Raw genomic sequence first — 11,670 nt, 5'->3', positions numbered from 1 at the left:
GTATCACTGTATCACACGCTCCCAATTACACAATTACACACACGTCCGGATCTTCTTTCCGCGACGGCTGCTATACTCCAACTTGTAGTCGGCTGGCTGTTACTTTATAACTCGGAATGTCTTCGGCGGTAGCCACACTGGAACTCGAACTCGATCGTAACGCACTGTACAGCTCATTTATATAGCTGCAGTGCTTGCCTGTGGCGTAATGAGTGCCACGTCACAGTAGGACTTTGATTACGGGTACGTGGCGGTGCGCGTTACGTCACCGCGGAGGGCTGGCGGGGAGCGCTACGTTACCGTGGGGAGGAGAGCGCTGACTTACCCGTCGCGTCACTGCTGGTGGGGGGGGGCGGGTTCTCAGTCGCGCAACATGTTACAGTATTAAGTGTCAATTTTTAATTCACAAATCAGCACAAAAGACTGAACATGCTAAACATGCCAAAAAATTTAGGACAAATTACTCTCTAATGCTGTTTTCATTGTACAAAAAACCATACTGGTTCCTTATTTCCACAATGAAAACGATCCTATCCTTAAAGGTTTTTAATGTAACGCCATACAGCAAAGTCCTTCCTGAGGATCTAATAGTTGCTCATCTACTCACATAATTCCCTGCCTCTTATGGAACACAAGTGTTTATTATCATGTTCACAAGAGCCTTCACTGAACAACACAGTAAGCACTCTTTTAAATCACCTGAAGTATAAATATGCACTTTCTTTCAACAAATCAATGAAATGTCATAATAATGAACTACATGTCCCCAAGTTCCCCAGTTTCATGTTCAACTCCACTGCACGCCAAAATAACCTTAAATAGGAGTTTCATTACATTCAGCCTAGTCCAAAGTGTGAACAAGCAGTCTTCACTCCAATGTACTCTGCATTTTTCCTCTTTCACAGACCTCCCTCTACATTTTATGCATTCATCAGAATTACCAAACAAAAGGAGTCAGAGGGGAACATATCTCAGAAAAGTCAAGCACTTGTGTACAATTGCCTTAACATACTGATCAATAACCTTGATCAGCAAAATATTACAGGCAAATCTTTTATCTTGCATACACATTCCCCCCAAGCATAGCTAATACGCTAAGACTGGGTCTACCTGTATGCTATATAGCAATACCTTACCTCAGCATAAACTTACCAGAGGCACAGATTCTGGATCCTTGAACTCCACATAAGCAATTCCTTTGAACCTCCTGGTCTTGTTACATGTGATTAATCTAACATCCCGAACCTGCAATACATATAAGAAACTCTATGATAACAAAAATCAACATTACTCACTCTGCATTTGTACTGCTACACTATGGTATGCATTACACAGAGGCACCTAATGTATAGATAAAATTGCCTCATGCCTAAGCACCATGTGCAGAGTCAAGATTCACACAACTGCAAAGCCAGCACTAGATGCATGCGAGTGGTCAGTGTGATACTGTTATTTTACATCTATGGAAAGAGGCCTGCCGATGCATCAGGTAGGAGGCTGGATGGACCACTGGGATCTTCTGAACACAGTGGCATACAGAAAAATCTGTTACCCAAGCCATGCAGTCTATACCCAATCACTTTACTGTCTGATCAAATCTGGTTCCAATCTACTACTATTCTACATGACTGAGCAATTCTGGTTTCAGTGTACTATTATTTAACCTTACGACACCCACTATTCAGCACAATTTCCTACCATTAATCTAAATATTATGTTTCAATCTACTATTCAAACACATGCTATCATTAAATTTTTTTGGATTTATTTTGTTCTTCGATTACTGCAGTTCTTCTGTATTGCTGGCTGTTCCCCTTCGATGAACTTCCCTTACAACTTCACGGTGCAAGTTCAGTGACTAAGCTGCTATTGGACGCATCTGCAGGAGTCCTGTATTTTGCATTCAACAAGCACAACTTGTGGGTCATACTGAATTTTAGGTCATCAAATCTCCTCCCCTTCAATTACAACTTGAGTTTCAGCAAAACAAGAAAAGTCACATGGTGCTAGATTTCGGGTGTACTGAGGGTGCAGGACAACAGTTACATCATTTTAGTGAGGAATTCATGCAAAAATCAGGGTCAGCAGAAACACTGTTGTGATGGAGAAACTTGACAGACCTTCCAACAGATGCCACACAGGAGTAATGTTGGCTCAGTTTGTCCATGCACAAAAAAAAGAAAAAGATCAGCATGCACTTCACACTGGAAAAACTTGTCTTTTCTTTTTCATTATCTCTAATGGGCTTTCAATGAGAAGACAGCTGCTCTGATTCAAATTTTCACTCATAAAACCCCACTTCAGAAACTGAAGATCACCCACGAGGAATGTGGGTCCTGACACAATGACATGACTACTTCTGCTCATCAGTCAGTAGACCAGGAACAAACGTTGTGGCAACCTTTAACACTTTCAGATCTTGAATCAAAAAACTCTGATATGACTAAATGAGATTCTCACCTCAATGGCATATATTTCATAAATATGTCCCTTGATTTATGCACATTTTTATGTATTTTACTTCGTTATGGATGTCCTGTACACTCAGCAAACATTAAATGATGCCAGTCCACTTCAGAACTTGTAAAATCACTCAAGTGTGTATGTTCTACTCATTGCTTTTGCAGCAGTTGTCTAATTTGAAGAAAAATTTGATGCACACATCATATTCTTTGAAATCAGCAAGTTTCTAATAAAACACCAATAACATGGGCACAACACATCACTATACAAGGTGTTACATCTGCTTTATGTAAACAATGGAATTAATGCCAAACAGCTCAGCAAATTCTACTCTTAGCTCCATCTTACATGGTTCAATCCAAAACTTCATTAGTGCCGTAGTGTCATATTGTGGCTGGTCCAGAAATTATCACAGTTAAGTACATACATGTACAATCACCAGTATCTTTCATTTAACACTTTGTGGACCAGTGGCATATTTTTATGCCTACCGCTTCTAAACGTGGCGGACCGGTGGCATATTATTATGATTTTAGGACACGTTATGTTGAAACATACTATACCTTGCACTGACGCCAGGGAGACACATGACTGGTGCATGATAGACCTCTTGAATGTTTGCTTTGTAGTCAATAACATGACCCTGCTGTTTATGACCCAACTGTTTTCCTTTCCCACTCCAAAAGAAAACGTCTTTGTTCATCTTCCAGCTACATGCACCAGGCAGGAAGTTACTAGTGCAAAATGGATCAAAGTCAGAAGAGGTTGAGGTCCAAGCGTTTTCTTGGAGAACATGAAATATCTGACTTGTTCTCCGATGGGCTATCTGATGTCCCTTGTGAGTCTGCTAGTGATAGCGACTCACAATCTGATAGTGAGCGTGGCAGGGGCGAACAAAAAATTGTGGCCACAGACAGTGAAAGTGAAAGTGACAGTATTTTTGACGAAAGTGCGGGTAGCAACATTCTGGGGACAGCCACATGGGCAAAAGTAGACAAAACGCCTGCTTTGGGAGTGTTTACTGGAAATCCAGGGGTGAAGCAAATTCCATCGGATCCAACGCAAGTGTCTGAAATTAGCGGAACTGTTTTTTTTAGATAGTTTCTTTGATATGCTACGTCAGGAAACTAACAGATACTATCTCCAACACTGTGAACATTACGACAGAAGTTATAAGCCTTCTAGGCGATGCCGTGTTTGCGCAGTACACAACAAAAGGAGTATGACTGTCTACATGTGCAAGTTCTGTGTAATGCCACTTCACAAAGGAGAATGTTTCCAGAAATATCACTCTCAAGCACTTCTAGGAGCACTGGTAAGTGTTCTCCAAAAATTTTAGTTCATAAAATTAATTATGAGAGTTTATATTAATTTTTAAAGTGAACAGTGCACAAGTTAGGGTAGTAGGTTTAAAAATGCCCGTCCCCAGGGTGATTTAAATATTTAAATCGCTGGTCCGCAAAGTGTTAAAATATTTTGACATGTCTGTATGGTAACGGCTCAATAAACATTTCCCAGGCAACAGATACAAACACAACAATGGACAGCACTCTTAAAGGCAGTGCTTTTATGTGACCCATCATATACAGAGAACCTTTGGGTGAGGTAGTGCAGTTGCAAGTCAATAAGTCAATGGCCAGCCAGCAAGGACAGAAGCTGAGCATGGCAGCAGTAAAAGAAATCCACATCTGAAAAGCCGTTACCAAGCAATGGGTATGTGAAGACAAAGTGAACAGAGGAGATATAGTATGCCACAGTGAACTGTAAAGTGAGCAGATTAGAGAGGGAGCTATAGCCAAGCAAAGACTAGTGAAAACAGACTAAAAGACATAGTGTGTGCTGTAGTGAGAGGTAGAATGCATGAATTAGCAATAGCATTATAATTACTTGTAGTTACAAGTTATGTGTTCAATAAATCCAATTACCAAACCAAACCCTGTGTCTAGTAACTAACACATTACAATATGTGCCAACCTATACACGACCTCATTTATGCGATTGGCTCTTGGGTCTTTACACCAAGCAGTTGTGGGAAGTGTTGCTGACATTTAGGAGGTACATGACACCCCCCATCTTCAGAGTCAAGAATGGAGAGGGGGGAGGCTGGTAGCCATTTAGGTCAATAAAAAAAGTTGTGGATGTAAGGTGATGGCCCCAAGAAAGAGTGCACCAAAAACCCAAGGTCAACAGATGTTCCCAAGCAATCACTCACCCAAGTGCTCACCTGGAATAACACTGTCTAACAATTTCAGCTGTTGGTTGAGTAGCATGAAGTAGCAGGGAGATCAATGTTAGTCAAGAGTGAATATCAGAAGGGATGGCAAGGAAGGACCATCACAAATGGAGATGGATACATGAGGAAAAACTGTTAGTTATACCCTTCCACTGAGTAAATTCCAATTACGGTTTCAATGAGCCATCTTGCTTCTATTTTTTTAGTCTGCTGTTTTACATGGTTGTCAGCAACAATTTCAAAACCTTCAATGTCAAAATAAGGAAGAATAATTCGGAAAACGAAATGTCTTGCTATTCCCGAACTACAATTTATTCTGGCAAGACCACAAAAAACAGGACTGTTTACTAGAGCTGTGTTTTCCATTTGCCATACATTTCTAACTTTGCCCTCTTTCTGCCTGCATGTAAGGTGGAATTTCCTCTTCTTTATCTGTAATATCTGCAGGCTGTTCAGGACTTTCACTCTCATACGGCATGTATTGAGGTTCTTCAGTACACTCACTGTCTTCTGTAATTTTGAATTCACTGGAACATGTATTATTTACTACTCCCCTAACAGTTTTGGGTAATACACTGACAAAGCAGACTATCTTACTACTTATCCTTGTACCTGCCCTAGGATTTTCCACCTCACATGGGCTGCATTATGAAATAAACAGAGATAGGAAACTATTTTTAGAACAGTATAGTACCTGACCTCTTCTTCATCCTCCAGTCATGTTTCAAAATGTTACAAATTCAAGCAGAGGGAAGAGGCATTCACTGACAAAAAGAGAATATTCAAACTGAGGTGTAAAGGCTGAGTCTAACTTTAGGTGGCATCATTTCACATTTCTAATATGCAACGATCTCCACTGTTGATCCATAAATCTATACACTCTGAGCTGTCAAACAGCACAGATTTTATGATACTAAGGAATGCATTTTTTACCATGTATTATTAAACTTTGCAGTGGTAGTTTAACACCACCGGTTTCCTGGTGAGGCAAGCTGTGTGGTATATGTACTCTGGCTGGATTTAATGTGTTCTGGTGCAGGCTAATTTTATGAATTTCCAAATAACTCTACTGATGAGGGGGTGATGTGGGAGGGAGGGGGCTGCTTTCTTCATGCCTCAGCATCTTTGAAGTACATCCAGCGCCCATGCTTGACTGAATGTTCTCAAATGCAGACAACAGAGCCTTCTGATGCTCCTTAACTGTGCAGCTCATTTCATTACTCTCACAGGATCTTGTACCCAAGGTTTCAGATCAGGGCACCCTTGACTGGCTTGAGAATGCTGCATATCTTGGGCAGCAGTGAATGTATTGGACCTGGATCAGTATCCTACCCATATGGTCATACAGATAAGCATACACAGCAGGAAAATTCTGCTTGTCTGTTTCCCTTGGTCATCCCCTGGGCTGAAGTGCTCTATGGATCTACCTTATCCATGTGGGGGCAATAACACTGCTCCTTGAAAGTTCTTCTGAGTTGAGGTAGTTCAAGCCATACGCTGCTTGACTATAGTAATTTGCAATACAAAAGGTTGTGAATTCAAGGTATCTTGATGAGATAAGGGAGTGAGTGAGTGAGGTAATGAGCGAGTCTGATAAATAAGTGCATCATCTTGACATAAAAACACCTCCTCCTCCTCCTCCACTGCAGATAAACAGCATATGACACTGCTCTAGATCTCCCCTCACCAGGTTTAAACTTATCTAGCCAAGATGGATACCATACTGCAGCATCAAAATTGAGGACCAAAATTTCATGCACTCGATAAATACTCAAAAGACACATCTGGATATGAATGCTGGTCTATCTTCACATGTGAAGTAGAAAATGCTTATGTACCAAAAAAAAAATCTTAACCTTTAACGGCCGAATGTTATAATTATTGGCAGCAAGTAGCAAGCCAGCTGGCCGAATGTTATAATTTTAGAGGCAAGCCACGTGCTTCCTTTGTGAGTGCTGGCAGTTTGACCTCGGGTTTAGAACCCAAACAAACTCATGAACTTCATGTCAGATGTTTATTTGTTAGCTCTGAACAATGAAATCGTTTATCATGGTACTGGTTTTGAAGCTATTTACGTTTAGATATGACTGTTTATGACCTGGTGAGCCAATAGAAGTCAGCTTTGTTTTGAGAACTTAGAGGAAATATTCCTGGGCACTTGCAGAGCAGTGCTAGCAGAGCTTTCAAGAAAGTGTTATGCATTCAGGCATTGGTTTGCAGTGTTGTTTTCTCAGTTAGGACGTAAGTGGCGGATTTTCTAATATTTCGTTATTAGTTAGAAAGTGAGTGTCAGACTCCTATTTCTTTGTATACCACTTTTATTGCGTATCTTGGAAGAGGTATAAACCCACTGAGCCAGTGTTACTTTGTGCGTAGACATCTTCGTCACTGTGACTTTCGGTATCAGTGGCGGACTGGCACTTTTCGACTGCTATTGCAATTATTTTGCATCACAATTTTGCGAATGTTCCTAACAGTCTCACTTTTTCAATCATAAATTATAGGATTTAGCTGGAAGCCCCTCAAGATGGAACCTCAAAAACGACCCCGATACTCAAAACTCCTTGATGCTGAAGAACTGGAGGAAATATTGATGGAAAACGAATCTGATGAAGAGTTGGAGGAACTTTATGAAGTCATTGAACCTCGCGAGCATATGTCATCATCATCATCATCATCATCAAGTAATGAGGCAGGGGATATGGAAATCAGGCTTCGCGATAGAAGACCCGGGGATTCGCCAAAGCTACTAGATTTCACTGGTCCTCCGAGTGGAATCAACAGATCCGCTGCTCCCAACATAAATGCTCAGTCCTCTCCCTTTTCCATTTTCATTCTCTTTTTCCAGCATATATTCCAGATATTGGTAGAAGAAACAAACAGATATTTTCATCAATTTTTGGCAAGCCAAGATGCTCTAGGTTCTTCTGCTCAACTGCCTGACATCACAATTGAAGAAATGTCAAAATTTTTGGCCATAATAATTCAAATGGGCCACGATCAGCAGGACACCCTGAAAGATTACTGGTCGAGAGATGAGCAGTACTACACTCCATTCTATCATAACACCGTGGTACGCGACCGTTTTTTCCATATTTTGAGATTCCTGCATTTTGAGAATAATGAAGCTCCTCCAAATCGAGATGACCCAGAGTACGACAGGCTCTGGAAGATTAGAAAAATTTTCAACAATCTTAACAGCAAATTTTGTGAACTTTACCATCCATCAGAACATCTTGCTGTTGATGAAGTGATAGTGCTGTTCAAAGGAAGAGTGTTTTTTTGGCAGTATATTCCAAAGAAACATAAAAGACCTGGAATAAAAATTTACAAGCTTTGCGATTCTCCAGGCTATACATATGACATGACTGTTTATTTGGGGAAACAAAGGCAAATTGCAACCGAAGAAATTACACCAACCCATGGCATTGTTCTCCAGCTAATTCGAAGAGTAGAAGGCTCAGGACACAAAATTTATATGGACAGCTATTTCAGTTCCCGTGTTGTATGACGATCTTCTAGAGCGTAAAATAAATACATGTGGCACCGTTCGCAATGACACGCATGGAATTCCACAAGAAATTCGGCCCAAATCTATGAAATTGAAAAAAAGGGGATATTGTGACAAGAGTGAAGGGGAATCTAAGTGTTGTTCGTTGGAAAGACAAGCGTGATGTGTATGTTCTGACGAATATGCACCCTCCTCCATTGGATGGCAACTTCCGAGATGAATCTGCCCGTGCTATCAAACCTCATGTAATTGAAGACTACAATGCACACATGGGCTTTGTGGACAAATCTGATAGAATGGTTAACAGCTATGGCATTGCTCGGAGGACATGGAAATGGACGAAGAAATTATTCTTCCACCTCCTAGACATGACTATTCTCAATGCATATCTGTTACACAAGTCATGTGATGGAAAAATGACACACAAAAAATTTCGCGAAATTTTGGTGCGTGATTTGATTCTTCAATCACATGAGGCGAATATCACAGTTAGTGGCGTTTCTCGGGGGAGGCCAAGTTCATCTGGGGCCCAACTGAGATGACTGGAGGTGAAACATTCAAAACACTGGCCAGCTAAGGGGAAACAAAGACGTCACATTTGTTCTACAAACAAGAAAAGCAGGAGCATGCTTTTCTGCTCTAAAAAGTGTGATGTTGCGCTGTGTGTGGTTGACTGTTTCGAGAAATGGCACACACACATCAGAGTGTAAACTGTGAAGTGACCTAGTCCAAACCGTGTACAGTCCGAACCAAATATTATTGTATACTAGCTGTGCCTGGCCACACCTTGCTGTGGCTCAGTCTGCCCGTTCTTCCCCAGTCTGATTTGAAATTACTCGACACACAGAACACCCTGTAGAAGTGTTTGGTTTCCATGGAAGTATACTTTCCGGTTTCATCCGTTGTTATGCAACGGAACCTCTTATCCTATGCAACGGTCTGTTCTAGCGTTACTATGGAAACAACTGCGTTGAAGAAGAAGAAAGGAAGTTATAACAAAGACATATGAAATTGCAAAACATTAAAAAAGGAAAGAACATGAACTGGAAACCAAAGAAGAAACAAAAAAATAAAAAATACTGACGAAATATTTCAATTCAAATGCAGATCAATCGACACAGCTTAATCCCACCGCTAATTGAACCGGAAAATAAGGGAAACAGGAAAACGAAATGAAAAACAACGAAAAATAAACTATACTCACGAAATGAACGCTATGGTAAACGACACAGCCCAATTCAAAAGCAGATCAATCGACACAGCTTAATCACACCGCTAATTGCACCGGAAAATAAGGGAAACAGTTAGGAAAACAAAATGAAAAACAACGAAAACTAAACTATACTCACGAAATGAACACTATGGTAAATGACACAGCTCAATTCCAACGCAATGCACCATGAAATAATTAAATCAAAATGAAAATAAATCGAAATCTATCACACGAGTATTTATTTTTCCTCGCTTTTACACTTCTACACTTTGCAAGAATTGCCACTTGCAGTAACAAAACTAATCCTATTTCGCCTAGCTTCTGGCCCAGTGCTATGCTGCCTATGTTGTCATGGCTGGATCTCAACTGTCTCTGGCGGCGGCTTCCTGTAGACTGTTTATATTCCTAGGCAATGATCCGCTGTCTCAACAGTTCGTTGCCATGGTTATTCCTAGGCAACCATCCGCTGTTTCAACAGTTCGTTGCCACGGTTATTCCTAGGCAACGATCCGCTCTTTCAACAGTTCGTTGCCACAGTTATTCCTAGGCAACGATCTGTTGGTATTCAATGGACAACGTATAACACGTTTTTTACCTGTTTTTACCTGTCATGGGCGTGACATCTATATAACAGGTATATAAAAACGCGCGTGTTCGAATGCAACGTGGTGTCAAAATTTCAAAGCAATCGGTGAAGAACTTTCGGAGATCTTCGACGAGAGACAAACGAACATTTACATTTTTATTTATATAGATAGTGTCATCATATTTACATCATCAGCATGATTCAAGGTTGAAGAAAAACAACGGGCAAGTCCTTTAGAAATTCATAACGTATATAATAACGATTATATTTTGCATTTCACAACAAAATAATCACAGTTAATTTTCATTTGTAAAACTTGCCCTTTTGTTTATACGTAGAAAATTTTATTGTCTTTCAGGTTCTTTTTAGTTCATATTCCGATGTTGCATAGAACGGAAAATATGCATTTTTTCTGAAAGTTTGCAATGTTAAAGACTTGGGGCCATTTAAATTCCGGCCATAAGAGCTGCTGGCAATTTAAAAGTCTGTATGTTAAAGGTTAATGTGAGATAACAAATTTGAGTCAGGGTATGTTATGAGATGTGTACCTTCCCAACAGAAGAAAAGAATTCCTCCAGATCTCTGGCCCTAATTCTCTGGGACAACTGCATACAAAATACTGTTCGGGCATCTCGTTCCTCAGGAGAAAGCTCATCTACTGGCCTCCTGTTAAACAAAAGAAACAATTTCATTGAAAATACAGTCATGTCAACTGTTCACAAATTTCAATACTTGGTTCACTGTAAATTCTATCACATCCAAATGATAAATGCTCATAATGCTCTAAGCAGGGAAGAGCAACCTACAGCATGTGAAGGGATGGTACTCCAATTCCAAGCCATGAAAAATACAATCAGAAGGCATAAGATTAATCTGCCACGATCTTCATAAGCAGAAGCTAGACTTTGAGCAATAGGAGGCAAGGAAAAGAAGCTACTAAAAACAAGGAGGAACATACCCTCATATTTTCCATTCTGTCTCTACTATTTGAACTGAAAACATTACTTGTACACATTATATGCATAACCCACCTCCTCCTAAGGTTCCGTGGAATTGTCAACAGTACATTTTAAGAAATGAATGGTACACACAGTATTCCATCACAACACTGCCACATCAGCATGCATTACAGAAGGCTCACCAGACATCTGGACTGCTAGGTAATGTTAAAAGTACAAGGACTAAGAGCAGCGCGACTACATTGTAACTATGGTAATGGAATAGTGGAACAGGGGGAGTTGTGTGTTGAACTTTCATGTTCTGCATCACGGCACACTTAATGGTGCAACTTCTACAATGTAAACTCCTTCCAAATTGAAAGGTCTAGCAATTTACATTCTAATATACTAAGACTATTATACTGTAATAGATTTGATCGTTGCCAGGCAACACCTCTGTAAACACAGTCCAATACATAACAATAGAGGAAGCTGTGTTTTCTGTGTCCACGGTGACATCGAGCATCAGTAGGTGGCACTCACATGACATGTTTCCTGTGATGCATGTCTGTTTTTTGGCTATATAAGCGACTGATTTCGTTTGGTTCAAGGATGAGTCAGTTCTCAGTAAGAGAATGATTTGAAGACTTTATATGTGCTGTAGTACAGTGATATTTGGAGTGTGTAATAGTTCCTGTGTTATAAATCCACGAGGACTAGTACTGA

At 40.3% G+C, this 11,670-nt stretch overlaps 1 protein-coding gene across 1 annotated transcript in view; it reads right to left on the bottom strand.

The window, feature by feature from the left end:
* LOC111864152 (RNA-binding protein 39) overlaps positions 1 to 11,670 on the bottom strand; it is a 35,627-nt gene that overhangs the window by 16,693 nt on the left and 7,264 nt on the right. The window contains exons 5-6 of the mRNA XM_023851205.2: positions 10,555 to 10,672; positions 1,153 to 1,245 (exon numbers count right to left, since the gene is read on the bottom strand). Of these exons, the coding sequence (XP_023706973.1) occupies positions 1,153 to 1,245; positions 10,555 to 10,672 (211 nt within the window). The remainder of the gene's footprint in view (positions 1 to 1,152; positions 1,246 to 10,554; positions 10,673 to 11,670) is intronic.

This window comes from Cryptotermes secundus, unplaced genomic scaffold (genome assembly GCF_002891405.2).
Source record: "Cryptotermes secundus unplaced genomic scaffold, Csec_1.0 scaffold1647, whole genome shotgun sequence".
NCBI lineage: Eukaryota > Metazoa > Arthropoda > Insecta > Blattodea > Kalotermitidae > Cryptotermes > Cryptotermes secundus.
Note: the sequence above shows the minus strand (reverse complement) of the source record. Positions and strands in the feature narration are given on the sequence as shown.